Source organism: Hemiscyllium ocellatum, chromosome 1, assembly GCF_020745735.1.
Source record: "Hemiscyllium ocellatum isolate sHemOce1 chromosome 1, sHemOce1.pat.X.cur, whole genome shotgun sequence".
Lineage (NCBI taxonomy): Eukaryota > Metazoa > Chordata > Chondrichthyes > Orectolobiformes > Hemiscylliidae > Hemiscyllium > Hemiscyllium ocellatum.
Genome location: NC_083401.1, coordinates 16,175,785 through 16,192,034, shown reverse-complemented (window position 1 = coordinate 16,192,034; position 16,250 = coordinate 16,175,785). Strand labels below are relative to the sequence as shown.

Genomic DNA, 16,250 nt, shown 5'->3' with positions numbered 1-16,250 from the left:
AGCAGAAATCTCTGGAAAAACTCTGTAGGTTTGGCAGCATCTGTGGAGAGAAAGTAGAGTTAACTTTTCAGGCGCAGTGACCCTTTGCCTGAACTGATTGTAGCTAGGGAAATGTTGGTATGTGTTAAAGATGGTGGGGGAGGGAGGAGGAGTAAATGGTAAGTGGAGATGAAGCCCAGAGAGAGCAAGACAACACTTGAGCAGACAAAGGAATGGGTAAAGGTGAGCCTGGGAAAATGAATAGCTGCTGATGGGGGCCATTAAGCTGACAGTGGGTTTTTTTGTTGGAGAAGCCCATATACTGACCAGGCCTGGAGTGAGAGAGTTGGGGTAAGGATGTGGGAGAAGGTGCTCAGGCCCTAAAATTATTGAATTCAATATCAAGTCCAGAATGCTGCTGAGTTCCCAAGTGGAAAATGAAGTGTTATTCTTCCAGCTTGCACTGGGCTTCTCTGGAGCACTGTAGCAAGCTCAAGACAGATGTCAGCAAGGGAACATAATGCTGTGTTGAAATGACTGGCAACTGAAAGCTTGGTCAGTTTTGTGGACAGCACACTGGTATTCTGCAGTTGTCCAGTCGACACTTCATCCCCCTAATGTAGAGGAGACCACATTGTTAGCAGCAAAGTGGGAATGTTTGCTGATATTGCTTAATGTGCACCACTATTTGTGACTCCTCAAATACTCTCCCCTCAAGTCCATGTCGACAGTAATCCCTGGTATGGCAGGACTGACGTACCAGGAAACTGGATCGGTCAGCAGCACTATATCCACTAGGGTTAATGAAGTGAGGGTTCCATAGAAACCTTTCCAGTTCCAACAGGGTTTGCCTGAGGAGATGCAGGAATGGTGTCCTCGATGACCGAGGTTTCCAGAATCGGGCGTCGCAGTCTAAGGATCAGAGGATAGGCGTTTTAGGCCAGAGATAAGGAGAAATTTCTTTATGCAGCAACTGGTGAGGCTTGTGCAGTTCTCTGCTACAGAAAACTGTTGAAGCCAAAACACTGAAGACTTTCAAGAAAGATGTAGATATTGTTCTTAGGATGAAAGGGATCAAAGGACATGGAAGAAACCAAGAATAGACTACTGAGTTGGATGATCACCCTTGATGATGTTGAATGGTGAATCAGCCTCGTAGAGCCAAATGACCTGCTCCTGTTCCTGTGTTCAAATATAACAAAATCTGGACAATATCCAAGCTTGAGTTGATAAGAGGTAAGTAACATTTGCATCTCACAAATGCCAGGTAATGACCATCTCTGACAAAGAGACAATTAATCACCGCCCATGGCATTCGATATTGTTATTATCCCAATACCATTGACCAGGAACTGAGCTGAACTAGTCAAATGAAGTTAAAAATCGCACAATGCTAGGTTATCGTCCGACAGATTTATTTGAAAGTACAAGCTTTCTGAGTGCTGCTCCTTTGTCAGGAAGCTAGTGAAGCAGGATTATAGGACAAAGAATTTATAGTAAAAGATCAAGCTGTCATACAACTGATGCGAAGTATTGGTCAAGCCTGGATCACTGTTGAGATTTTAATCACTTAGAATGGGGATGCAGGTTTTAATTGATTAATATGCAAAACCCAGAATTTTGAACATTTACTATAAATTCTGTCTGATGATTCTCCCCCAATAGCTATCTGATGAATGAGAAGGGTTCCGAAAGCTTGTACTTTAAACTAAACCTGTTGGTGTTGTGTATAACTTGGTGTTGTGTGATTTTTAATTAAACTCCACCCTAGTCCAACACCAGCACCACTTCATCATAGTCACATAACTCAGTGCGACAAGAGAAGGTCAGAGGCCAGGAACACATTCGCAAATAACTTGCCTCCTAATTCCCCAAAATCTGTTCATCATCTAAAAGGCGTGAGTCAGGAGCAACATTCCCTCTGAGCTGTGAGGTCTAGGTATTGGGCACAGCGAAAGTTGTCAGTCCACTGATTGCGACATTGACTTCTACTTCCAGAAGCCTTGGAGTCCTCATACCCTGAAGGAAAATTAGAGGGAACACTGGTGTGGTGAACATCATTGGATGTTAGGTTCACATCTGCAATTCAGGCACTGGACAAATAATCCAGGCTCTTATGCCCAGAGTACTACTTCAGGCAGTGCAGTCTTTCAAGTGAGACATGACAGTCCTACCTGCTCACTGAAGTAAGGTTTAAGATTATGTGCTACAATCTCAGAGTGGGGGAGTTCTACTAGGGTTCTCGGCAATATTTATGCCTCTATCAACATCGCAAAAAAGCCAAAGATGGTCTATTTTTGTCACCTTGTTCTTTGTAATGCTTTGCCGTGCACAGATTGACTGCAACATTTCCTTCGTTGCGACAGTGCTTCTTCAGTTGTAAAATACTTTCTGAAAATATTTTTGTGGAATGTATGTCATTGGGAAGACCAGCATTTGCTGGTAATGTTCACTGTCCATTTCCTGCCATTGGAGGGCAGTGTGACATTTACGTATGTGGTTTGAAAATCAGTGGGAAGAAGAGGCTGCCTGTGTTGCTTCAATGATGTAGGTCCTTCACTCATTGCATTGCTACTCAGGGATACCTCTCAGGCTACAACATTGAAAGTCAGTCCACAAGCATTGACTTGCTTTTTTTTTCTTCCGTGCACAAATATTTGAAGGCGTCTGAATAGATTAACAAAAGCAAATAAGATTGTGGACTTTGGAAAGAAAGGCATTGGATAGAAAAGCAAGAGGTCGTGCTCAACATGCATGAAACACTAGGTCAACTCCAGTGAGAATATTGTATGCTTTAATTGGGCTTCATTTTTCAGGAAGGGCATTCTTTCAAGAATGCAAAGCAGATAGAAAGAGGCATTTTTTTTGTTTGCATGGTATGTGGCCTTTGTTACCATCTCCGCATGCCCTTGAAGTGATCAGATTGCTGAGTCTATTCAGAGTTGAGTCAATCTCATTGCAAGTCACATCTACGCCAGAACAGGTAAAGGGGGCAGATTTGCTTTCTAAATGATCATTGGTGAGCCAGCAATTGCTGTTAGTTTCACAGCCACTATTACTGAGACCAGCTTTCCATTCCAAATTATGAATTAAATTCAAACTCCATGGTAGGATTTGGATTCACCTCCCTGCCACTGGATTATGTTGAGTGATATTACCACTGTGCCATCATTTTCCAATACCAATAACTGCAGTACTTATATGGGTCTTCAATGTAGTAAGGTATCCTTAACAGTGACACTATCAGGCAACATTTAACATTGGGAGATATTAAGTGCCATGGCCATTAATCAAAAACCTGAATTTTAAGGAGCATCCTGAAGCTGAGAGCGCGAGAGAGAGAGAGGGGTGGAGAGGTTTTGAGAGGGAATTGAAGAGCTGAGAACCTCAGCTACTGAAGGTTTTAGTGAAGCGATTGGAAATGTCAAACGGGCAGAATCGGAGAAGTGCAGAGATCTCAGAGGATTGTAGGTGATGGTGATTATAATAATAGTGAGACTGCGGTATTGGAAAGGCACAGTGGGTCAGGCAGCATTCGAGGAGCAGGAGAGTTGACGTTTCAGGATTGGCCCATCATCACTTCATGCCTGAAACATCGACTCTCCTGCTCCTCAGATGCTGCCTGACCTCATGTGCCTTTCCAGCACCCCACACTCAACTCTGATTTCCAGCATCTGTCATCCTCACTTTCTCCAAGGTTATGATAATAGGAATGGACAATACCATAGATGGCTTTGAAAAGCAAGATATTTTTTAAATCGAGCCTCAGTCAAACTGGCCTCCAATGTCAGTGAATGATAAGTAAACAGGATTTGGTGTAGGTTAGGACACAGGCAGCCGAATTTTGCCTCTACTTAAGTTCATGAAGCGTGGAAGATAGGATTCTGTTCTCGAACTTGTTAAACCATTACAATAGCATGAAGACCATAAGATGTAGGTGCAGAAGTAGGCCATTCTGTCCTATGAGTCTGTTCCACCATTCAGTGAGATCACAACTAATCTGATCACCCTCAGTTCCAGTTTTCCTACCTATTATCCATTGCTCTTGATGCCCATGCTGATTAAAAATCTGTCTGTCTCAGCCTTGAATATACTCAATAACTCAAAATCTAAAGCCTTTTGCATGTAAGATTTCCAGGTTTACTATTCTCTGAGACAATTAAATCTTCCTCATTTCTTTCTTAAATAGATGACCCCTTACTCAGATTATGCCCTCTCCCCCCAGAGGAAACAACTTGTCAACATTTCCCCTTTCACGCTCCCCAAGAATCTTCTATGTTTCGGTGAGGTCACCTCTGATTCCTCTAAACTCCAGTGTTAAAAGTGTAGGCCCAATGTACACAACCTCTCCTCAAAAGAAAATCTTTCCGTACCTGGGTTCAATCTGGTGAACTTTCTCTGGACTGTCCCCAATGCCAGGATATCTTTCCTTAGATAAGAGGACCAAAGCTATCCACAGTATTCCAAATATAGTCTTACAAGTGTCTTATATAGATTTAGACCTCCCTGTTTTTGCACTCTATCCCCACCTTTTTTTAAAAAAAGGCCATCTGTCCATTTGCCTTCCCTTTTACTCATGGAATCACAATGCTAGATTGTGACGACCCGAAATCCCTCTGTGCTGAAACTTACTCCAATTTTTCTTCATTTACATTTTCATTCAGCTCATGAATTAATCCTGTTAAAGTGCAGACCTCACATTTTCACATTTTATTCAATTTGTCAAGATTTTGCCCACTCACCTAACTTGTCTATGTCCCTCTGCAAACTTGTGTCATCTTTACCCTTTGCTTTCCCACCTATTTTATGTAATCCAAAGTTTTGCTATAGTACTATGTATCTTCAACATCCAAGTCATTAATGCAAATAATTGCGGTCCACCTCTGATCCTTTTGGCATTCCACTAGTTACAGGTTGCCATTCTGAAACTAAAGTCCAAAAGTGAAAGAGAATTTGACATCTAAAAAATATTAGTTCACGTCAGTGTTGATTCTTGCCTTCAGAGTCTGGGTGATAGTTTGGTCGGACAGATTGCCCATTCTTTAAAGAACCTGTACCTTTTTTGTTCTGATGAAAATATTAGATTATTTGAAGGATGAGTGAGCTAATCCTCTAGTTTATAACCTAGATGAGTGAAGATAAATATTTACTTTGAAGAGAATTCAGTGTTTGGCATTGACCTGAATCTCAGTTGACACTCCATGCAGTATTGAAAAGAATGCTGCACTTGTGGTTGTTCAGTCTGTTGAATTAACCTTTAAAATGGGGCCCTATCTGTCTTCTCTGGAAGCTTTAAAAAAATCTATTGCATTGTTTTAAAAATGAGCAAAATGATTTCTTCCCTGGTAACATTTATTCCACCAATATCAATAAAATGCCAGTTAACTGGTCATTACAGCACGGCTGTTTGCAGGAGATTGCTGTTCCCAATTGTTTCATTTGCTTCATTACAACTGTTAAGTGCTGTGGGATGACTCTCGGTGCAACATAAATGTCAGTTCTTTATTTTACTGTCTTTGATATTTTGGAAGTTTTGTGTATCTTCTGTTGAAATATTCGTTAGAAGTCCTGATGTGATATAGTTTTTATGCAACTTTTTGAAGATTGACTTGAAGTTTGAGTGACCAGCCTACATGTCCTAAGCTTGCCCATTGACTTTGTTTTCCTTTCCACTTCCTCAGTTAATACGAAGTGTGTTGACACAACCATCACGAATCTGCTGGAGGGAAGGGTACAGTTCACGCCAGAAGAAGTGTCAGTCAGTCCTTCCAGCATATCATTATCAAATAAGCCTCAACTGGCGTCTTGTAAATTAGTTACCTCTCTAAAGAAGGCACCAAAGGACGCATCTACTGCCAAGGTAAATGTCAGTGCTGGATCCAACCATTTAAAGTTAGGCAGCTCCTGATTACAATTGCACACCCATCTCTCAAATACCACTCAAGTAGGATTACTAAGTCCACAAAAGATCTCCCTAATGCCTGGCCGCCATCTCCCTCCAAGGCATAACTCAAGTGATGGAATACTCTCTACTTGCATGGGTTATTTGCAGCTCTAACAATACTGAAGAAGTTTGACACTATCTAGAACAGGGCACCCAGCATGGTTAGCCTCCAATACACCACCTTCAGCATTCACTCTCTTCACTAACAATAGCAATGTGTACTATCTATAAGATACACTGCAGTAACTCATCATGGCTTCTCAGACAGCACCTTTAATGCCAACAGCCCAGCAGGAAAAGGGCAGCAGATACATTGGAACCCCTGCAGGTTTCTGTCCAAGCAATACACCATCCTGACATGGAAATATGTGCTGTTCCTTCACACTTGCTAGGTCATAATCTTAGTGAAGCCTCACTAATGGCTGTATTGGTGCACCGACACAACATGAACTGTAGTTGTACAAGAAGGCAGGTCATTACTACCTTCCCCAGGACAATTAGGGATGGGCAACAAATGCTGACCTGACTACTATCCCCCAGATCCCATGAATGTATTTAAAACAAAACATTCTTAGAATCATAACAAATGTAGAAGGATGCAGTCAGTCCATTGTGTCTGTTAACATCACAGAAGTGCTACCCGCAGGCTAATCCCAGCTTCCTTCTACTGCTGACCAGAGCTGCTGCTATTCTGGAATCTTTGCATCACCTTAAGCTAGACTGAATGGACCCCATAAATCAAAGGTAGCATTGGTAAAAGTCATGTAACTTTTTATTTGTCTTTGCTTATCAATTCACCTTTTTTTTACAAAAAGAAATGGATGTGTTCTCATCCCACAGTTAAGTGCTTCCTGGGGGACTGTAATCTCTTCATTCACTTGCCTTGAGGAGGAAAGCAGGGTTATCAAGTTATTTTCTAATGTGTACCCTCACTGGAGACTTTCTATATCCACATGAAATGGCTGTAAGATGATTCTTAGTGTCAATATCTGACTTCCGAATTTTCAGACTGGCAATGCATCCCCAAAAGGTGATCTTAACAGAGGCATGTAAAGCTCTGCCATTCTGTCCTCTTGAGTATTCTCAGTTTTAACTGTTAAATCTTCAGCTACTGAGGTCCTAAGGTTTTGAATTCTCTGTTAAACGTATTCACTTCTTTACCTCTCTCTCAACTTTAATCTGTACCAAGTATTTGTCATCTGTCGTAATATCTCTATATAAGGCTTGATGTCCATTCTGGTTTGATAACATTCCTGTGATGTAAGTTTGGACGTTTCAATACATCCAAGGTGTTATGATAATGCAAGTTGTGATGAAGTTGGTGGGAAAGAAAGAAGGTACTAAGATCGTGGGTTGGGTTTCAGTAGCAGATTTGACAAAATGGGGTAGATTTTGGCCATGTCCCAGAAGTGGATATAGACAAACTTGGTGCAGGTATGTGGTCGCAAGCTGATTCACCAAGGTTGGAATGAGCCTGTTCAGACTTAGGCAATTGCCAACAAGTGAGGTAATGCTGTTGGGCAAGGAAACAGTTTGTGACAGGGACCAAAGATGTGGATCTTCCCAAACTTTCAACTGCCCCATGACATGATCTCAGACCAACTTTGAAGTAGTGGAAAGATTGCCCATGGTGGTGATGAGATGCAACTCAGTTTCATCAATGTACCTTTGGAAACCGGCTTTATTTTTGGCTGAGGGTCAGAGGCAACATACTGACAGCAAGAGGAGTTAAGGATGGATCATTGATGGGTGGCAAGGGATTCTCCTCACCTCCACCTTGCCCTTAAAGCAAACATGTCCTTCTCTAATTAAAGAGACCAAAACTGTCCACAGTACTTCACTTTGAATCTCAGCAAAGCCCCTGACGATTTCAACAAGACTTCTTTATTGTTCAGATTGCAAGAAAGGAGCAAGGAGAAAGAGTTTCAAACCAGTAAAAGACTATTTTAGGCCTGATAATAAAATATCAAGAATAGCTCTTTACACTTATAGTGGAATGGACTCCTGGATAGAGTTGTGAAACCAAAAACTCTGGAAACACTTTTTAAAAAAAAAACAATTGGATTTGGCAGTGCAATGATTCCAAAAAGATGACAAAGGCAAAATTTGCCAGAATGGTACCAAAGATTCAGGAGCTTCTTTTCTGCAGAAGCTGCAATTGTTTGCTTTGGATCAGAGACGACTAAGGGCAAGTTTAATTAATGAAGGTTGTAATTATGAGGGATTGGTCAAATAAATAAGCAAAACTTGTTTCTAATGGCAGCGAGGCTGGTAACCAGAATGGGTAGGTTTAAGATAACTGGCAAAAGAATCCAAGAAGACAGTGAAATTTGTTATGCAGCTGTTTATAATCTGGACTGTAACAGTTAAAGTGAGTTAGTTAAATCATGAGAAACAAAATATTTTCAGGGCTCTTGAAAATGAAGGGGAGGAGGCTGGAGATGGATTGCAGACCTCTTCCACAGTGGCAGGACAGTCAGATGCCATTCCTCCTCACATTTGCTGTGTGAGTTTCCACACCAGGGAGTGCTCTTGAGGCTTAACAAGCCCACTGATTTTTATCAGAGATCAGCATACCTATGACAGTATGGTTAATGTACAGCAACCATGAAATGGTGAAACATCTAGTTACACTTCAGAGGGGGATGTGATTTGACCAGTTTGACAGTGAGTCACGCTAAGGCAAATGCTGAAAGCTGGGCCATGGAGGTGAATTGGAATCAGGGAGGTGGGGTGGTTTAAAGGAAGAGCATGGTTCATGGAAGGAATTCCAAAGTTAAGACTGAACAGCCAAAGTCATTGATGTTAATTGGGGAGGGTGCATGAAGCTGGATGTAGAGATCTTAGATGCTTCAGGGACTTGAAGAGATTGTAAAAATTGAAAGAAATGGGAGAATAGAGGCATTTGAAAAACAAGGATGAGAATTTTTAAAATGACTTTGACCTGGCAACATCTCGGAGTAGCTCAGTGGGAGGGATGATAGGCGAAAGAAACTTAGTGCAAACTGCATTTTGGATAGGCTTCACCTTGGCCATCAATACAGTCCAGTATTGCATCAACCTACCCTAGTATCATCAGTATCCTTTCCACAATTTGTGTTATTGTATGAAAGGATCTGTCTGTTCCTATTAATCTATATGTTTAAACCACATCTACTTCAAAAACTACCACATTTCAGAAAGAACAATATTGACTTAATTTGCAGGTAAGGAAATCTCTGATAGCAGTTGGAGTTGAATCTAGATTGTGCAGGGTACGGTAACTGTGATGGACAGAATGCCCATCCCTTGAATCTCATTGTCATTTTTTTTTGTCGTATTTTCCAAAGCCTGTCGCTAAAACGAGATTTGAGAAATCACCAGTTGACAGACACCTATCCCTACAGGAAAGGAAAGAAGCTCTATATGCCTACGCAAGGAGGTCAGTACCGGTTTTACAAAGTACAATAGCCTTCGCTTGCTTGTTCACACCTTCTACCGTACACTTCATGTCGCTGTGGGTAATGGGTACTTCTTGAACTTGTGCATTCCAGACTTCGCCCCAAATCACCAGATAAAATAATAAATCCGTTTTCACAAACTTTATTTAATACACCCTTGACTGAAAAAGCCAAACACAACCTTCCAACTTTTCGCCACTCCAGTCTGTATACATTAAAGTATGTGTCTTCAGTTATTTCATAGGATGTAGACATGACCGGTATGGCCAACATTTGTTGTCCATTTCTAATTCCCCCTGTACTACCATTTCAAAGGTAACCACATTACAATCCACCTGAAGTCGCATGTAAACCAGGTTCCTTAAGGGTGGCTGATTTCTTTTCCTATTGGACGTCAGTGAATTGATGGGCTTTTACAACAATAGTTGTCATGGTGACCATTAAAATTAGCTTTCAGTTCCAGACTTATGAATTGAATTTAAATTCCTCAGGCAAAATGACCTTCCTCTGTGCTGTAGACCTCTCTGATTCCAGGACTCCACCAGCTGCTATGGACCCACATTCTCCGAGCATCATCTTGATCTCGAGATTATTAGCCCCATGACATTGTCGCTACATCGCCATCCCCACCTAACTCTGGACTTTGCAGTTCCCACCACAGCAGATATTAAACCTCAGGATGATCTTTTGCCACTGTTTTTAAGTGTCACACTTAAAATCTCATGGCATTACCATCACTGAATCACCTACTATCAACACCTTTGGGGTTACCATTGACCAGAAACTCAGCTGGTCTCACCGCATCAACACAGTGGGTGCAAGAACAGGTCAGAGTCTTGAAATACAGCAGCAAGTAGCTCACTCGCTGACTCCATAAACCATCTACAAAGTATAAGCCAGGAATGCAATACTCCCTACTTGATTGGATGGGTGCAGCTCCAACAGCACTCAGAGCTTGATACCATCCAGCCCATTTGTCTAGTGTCCACACCTTCCACCGTTGACACTCAGTCACGGCAGTGTGTACTGTCTAGGGACATCGCAGAAATTCAGCAATGACATTACTATCTATCAAGCCCATGACTATTCCATCTCAAAGCAGCAGATACATGGGAACACGCTACCTGCAAGTTCTCCTCCAAGCCACTCACCATCCTGACTTGGAAATATATGCAGCAAATATATTGCTGTTCCTACATTGTCGCTATCAAAATCCTGGCATTCCTCCCTAATGGCATTATGGGTCAGCCTACAACCCATGTACAGCAGTGGTTCAAGAAGGCAGCTCACCATCACCTTGCCAATAGCAGTTCGATGCAGGCAATAAATACCAAGCTTTGACAAAGGGTCAGTTAGACTCGAAACGTCAGCTCTTTTCTCTCCTTACAGATGCTGCCAGACCTGCTGAGATTTTCCAGCATTTTCTCTTTTGGTTTCAGATTCCAGCATCCTTAGTAATTTGCTTTTAAATACCAACACCCCATGAATTTAAAAAAAAAAGTACTGTTAATTTCAGGTCATGCCGTTGTCTGGTTAAAATATTTTGCCCTGCTGCGCACCCATCTCCCAAAAAGTTGGGTTTTGGGCTAATTTGCTGTGGTAATGAACACTGAATGTTACAGCGTAGTGCAGGTCCTTTGGCCCTCAATGTTGTGCCCACCTGTGAAATCAGTCTGAAGCCAATCTAACCTACACTATTACATTTTCAACCAAATGTTTATCCACAGCCACTTAAATGACCTTAAAGTTGGTGAGCCTACTACTGTTGCAGGCAGCACATTCTGTACCCCTACTACTCCGAGTAAAGAAACTACCTCTGCCATCTGTCCTATATCTATCACCCTTCAATTTAAAGCGAAGTCCCCTCATGCAAGCCATCACTATCTGAGGAAAAAGGCTCTCACTGTCCTTTAACTGCATGAGCTTGTTAGCTAAACAGCCGACTGGCAGAAATAACCTCAGTGCTTAATATGGTGGGAAGCATAGCATTAGTTGCTGCACATAAATCAGCAGCGATTGGGCGTAGTGTATGGTGGTTGGTAGGTAAGTTTACAGTATAAATTGCTGTGCTGCTGGAGATCAGAAAAAGTAGTTCATTTTTCAGAGCAGCCCTGTCTATCAGTGGCCTGGCCCAAGTGTTGTTTTTGTGTAATCTGACCACCTTCTCCCTTCCTGAGACAGACAGTACATAGAGAAGCACGGATTGCAGCTCGACACTGAAGAGAGCCAGGCAGAAGAGCCTTGAGTTCAGCTGCGGGGAACTCAGCATTCAAGATGTCACCCTTCGTTTCCTGTTCATAGCTCTGTGTAAATGGCACCTGAACAATTTTTTTTCTTTTTTTTGGTTTATTTTGTTTGAAAAAATTTCTCCAGCAATATGGGTCTGATTTTTAAGATGTTTCATGGGTAAACTTTACAACTAAAATAATCGAGGGGAGGGAGGATGGAGAGTGCAGAGTGGTCTGCATGGCAATCATGCATGTTCATCTGTTGGATATTTCGAATATTCTGAAAAGAGATTGTGTCCCTTTTTTGGAGTCTTTATAAAGATCTTACAACTGATTTCTGTCCTCCCTTCATTGTCGTGTCCAATGAAAGCCTTTTGTTTGCTTGCAATTTTGTATTTCTTTAGATCCTTACAATGAATATAAAGCAGGGCCAGAAAAGGCAGCTAAGTGTGTTTATTAGATGTTCAAATATGGCCACAAGCCAATTCCGTAGTCTGCAGATTCTCAATCCTTTTCCTCTGTTTGTTGTTCCTCTTTCAATTACATGGATCTCGAGCCTTTGTTCTCTGTAACTATGCTGCTTCCGCCTCACCCTCAAGGGATGATAGTAAGCCCTTTAGTTCATGTCAACTTTATACAAGACACTTTTTATATGTTTGATCAACTTGTGAGTGCTTGGACAGCCTCAAGTTCAGCTGTGGGAAGCCGACACTCAAGACATAATCACAGCTATGTCTAAATGTGTAAAAGTCCCAAAATGATATCAATGATTTGAGTGTGGGCACACTTGTAATATTACCACATTTGCAAATGATGCAAAACTTGGTGGAAAGCATAATTAGATCAAGTCAACAAGTTTATGAAATGAAAACTTTTAACTAATCTACTGGAGTTTTCAGAAGATGTAACCAAGATAATAAGACCATAAGGTATAGGAGCAGAATTAGGCTTTTCAGCCCATCAAGTCTGCTCCACCATTCAATCCTGGCTGATGTTTCTCAAACTCATTTTCCTCCCTGTGACCCTTGATTCCCTTATTAATCAATAAGCTATCTATCTCTGTCTTAAATACACTCAATGACTTGGCCTCCCCAGCCCTCTGCGGTAATGAGTTCCACAGATTCCCCACTCTCTGGCTGATGACATTCCTCCTCATCTCAGTTCTACAGGGACATCCCTTCACTCTGAGGCTGTGCCCTCCGGTCCTAGTCTTTCCTACTAGCGGAAACATCTCCTCATCCACTCTATACAGATATCTTAATATTCTGTAAGTTTCAATAAGATCCCACCTCATCCTTCTAAACTCAGAATACAGATCCAGAGTCCTCAAATGCTCCTCGTGACAGGCCCTTCATTTCTGGGATCATGCTTGTAAATCTACTCTGGATCCCCCAAAGCCAACCTCCCTGAAATATGCGGTCCAAAATGAATCTTAATGTTCTGAATGTATGACTGGATCAGTGTACAATGTCAGCAGTACATCTTTGCTATTCTAGCTCTCTTGAAATGAATGCTAACATTGCATTTGTCTTTCCTTACCACCAGGTGAAGCTTATGAAGGGCTTATGCCTGGAATGTTGACTCCCTTGCTTCTCGGATGCTGCCTGACCTGCTGTGCTTTTCCAGCACTTTTGACTCTGATCTCCAGTATCTGCAGTTGTCACTTTCTCCCTGCCAACTGAAGCTGCATGCTAACCTTTAAGAGATTCCTGAACTATGACTTCCAAACTATTTGTGCTTCAGATTGCAGAAGTTTTTCCCCATTTAGAAAGTTTTCTTATGTCTATTCTTCGAAGCAAAGTTTTTCCTATTTTTCCTACCTCATGCTTGCCCACATTATATTCTACCTGCCACTTCTTTGCCCACTCTCCCAGCCTGTCCAAGTCCACCTGCACCCTCGCACTTCCTCAACACTATCTATCCCTACACCCATCTTTGTGTCATCTGTTAACTTAGCAACAATACCTTCAGTCCCTTCATCAAGACCCTAATGTGTAACGTGAATAGTGAGAGGTGGAAAGTTTAAGGGGGATACACGCGGCAAGTACTTCATACAGGGTGGTGGGCGTTTGAGATGCATTGCAGAGGTAATAGAGTCCGGCACGGTAGATTCATTTAAGATGCGTCTGGACAGATGCATGAGTAGGTGGGGAGCAGAGGGATGCAGGTGCTTAAGAATTGACCGACAAGTGTAGACGGTACATTTGGATCGGCTCAGGCTTGGAGGGCCGAAGGACCTGTTCCTGGGCTATAATTTTTCTTTGTTCTTTATTTTGTTCTTTGTTTGTAATCTTGGTACTGAGCCTGCGTACTGTGCTAGCAAATGGCTGCCATCCTGAAAAAGACTCCCTTATCCCCACTCTCTGCCTTCTTCCAGTCAGCCAAATCTCTATTCATGCCAGTACCTTGCCCTTAACAACATGGGCTCATTTTTAGCAGACTGTTCTGCAGCACCTTTCAAAACCTCCTCATGACCTCCTCAAAGAATGCTAACTAATTTATCAGGCATGACCTCCCCTTCATGAATAGATAAGGAAGCACCAGTGGATCTGGTGAAATAAAGAACTGTGGATGCTGGAGATCTGAAACAAAAAAAAACATTGTTGAAGAAACTCAGTAGGTCTACCGGCAGTTGTGAAGAAAAGACAGTTAACATTTCAAGTCTAGTGAACTTTCCCACATAAAGTTTTGGCATGTTTTGATAAAGTCCCATAAAAGAGACTAATGGGCAAAACTAAAGCACCGGAGATTGGGTGTCATTTAGTAATGTGGATTGAAAATAGGTCGACAGATTGGAAACAAAATGTGAGGAGAAATTGGTCTTTTTCCAGGTGGTGACTAATGATGTACTGAAGGGAATCAGTGTTTTGGGACCCCAACTATTTCTAACATATATAAATAGTTTGGATGACAGACAAAAATGCAATATTTCCACATTTGCTGTAGAAACGAAACAAGGTGGGGTTGTGAGGAGAATTCAACCAGGACAATTAGATGAATTAAATGCACAGACAAACATGGCAGATAACTTGAATAAATGGGAAGTTACGTACTTTCAGTGTGGGAAACAAAAATGAATTATTTAAATGCAAGTGTGGATGAACAAAGCTGACAGATGCAACAAGCAAATGGGAAGGTGGTGTATTGGCCTTCATTGCAAGGGGATTTGAGCCAGAAGTTCTGATGTCTTGCTGCAGTTATGCATGGCCTTAGTGAGACCACAGCAAGAGTATTGCATGCAAGTTTGATCTAGGCGAAAGTGAGGGCTGCAGATTAGAGTCAAGATTAGAATGGTGCTGGAAAAGCACAGCAGGTCAGGCAGCATCTGAGGAGCAGGAAAATCGACAGTTCAGGGGTCTTTCCTGATGAAAGGCTCCTGCCCGAAACGTCGATTTTTCCTGCTCCTCAGATGCTGCCTGACCTGCTGCACTTTTTCAGCACTACTCTAATCTTGCAAGTTTGATCTCTCTACCTAGGAGAGGCTGTACCTATCATAGGGGGAATTCAGCGAATGTTCACGGCTGATACTGAGGATGGCAGGACTGTCGTATGAGGACACGTTGGTTCAACTGGGCGAGTATTACTGGAGTTTAGAAGGATGAGAGGGGATCTAATTCGCATATATAAAATTCTAACAGGGCTAGATGGACTAAATGCAAGGAGGATGTTTCCCCGCTGGTTGGGGAACCTGGGTGGCATGGTGGCACAGTGGTTAGTACTGTTGCCTCACAGCACCAGAAACCCGGGTTCAATTCCCACCTCAGGTGACTGACTGTGTGGGTTTCCTCCCACAATCCAAAAATGTGCAGGTTAGGTGAATTGGTCATGCTAAATTGCCCGTAGTGAAGGGGTGAAATGTAGGGGAGTGGGTCTGGGTGGGTTGCGCTTCGGCAGGTTGGTGTGGACTTGTTGGGCCGAAGGACCTGTTTCCACATTGTAAGTAATCTAAAAAAAACCAGGGTCACAGTCGAATGATATAGGGTAGGCAATTTAGCAAGGCTAAAACATTTCTTAACTCAGAGGGTAGTCAGCCTAATGAATTTACTATCACAGAAGGCTAGGGAGGCCTAATCACTGAATATATAAGAAAGAGACTGATAAATGTTTAGATATTAAACGCAGCAATGGTGTGGATAAGAAGTGGGAATGTGGCTTTTCAGATAGAGGATTATATTCTCAATGGGCGGGATGTCATTCTCCTGTTCCTCGTTACTATGTTGAAGGCACATTGTAGGAGTTTAATGAGACAGCAGTAGGTAGAAGCAAAAACCAAAGATGATTTTAAGACATAAGGTGTGTAGTTTCAAAACACTGTTTTTAAGGAAGCTGTTACGGAGCTGGTGAAGTTGAGAATTCCAGAATGTAAAGCCTTAGGCAGTTGAAATCATGGCTGCGAGTGGTCAAGATAGACATGTTCAAAAGGACAGAACTAGAGAATCCCTAATATCCCAGAAGTCACACAACTGAAGGGGTCTGTTTTAATTCATTTACAGGATGTGGGTATTCCTGCATGTTCTATTTGTGCCTTTGAAAAGGTGGTGAACTGTTACCTTTAATGCATATGAGTGACCATTTGCCAGACCATCTCCACAGGCAATTAAGACCGCATTGCTGTGGGTCTGAAATCGCGTGTATGCCAGACCAACACAGGATGGTGGA

General features: G+C 42.1%; 1 protein-coding gene across 2 annotated transcripts in view; it reads left to right on the top strand.

Annotated features, from left to right (window-relative positions):
• The window catches only part of aup1 (AUP1 lipid droplet regulating VLDL assembly factor), a 57,824-nt gene extending 45,899 nt beyond the window's left edge, over nucleotides 1-11,925 (top strand). For both annotated transcript variants that reach the window (XM_060828200.1, XM_060828209.1), the window contains 3 exons: nucleotides 5,661-5,839; nucleotides 9,253-9,344; nucleotides 11,545-11,925. In XM_060828200.1, coding sequence (XP_060684183.1) covers nucleotides 5,661-5,839; nucleotides 9,253-9,344; nucleotides 11,545-11,608 — 335 coding nt within the window. In that variant the 3' untranslated portion in view covers nucleotides 11,609-11,925. The remainder of the gene's footprint in view (nucleotides 1-5,660; nucleotides 5,840-9,252; nucleotides 9,345-11,544) is intronic.
• The last annotated feature ends 4,325 nt before the right edge of the window (nucleotides 11,926-16,250 follow it).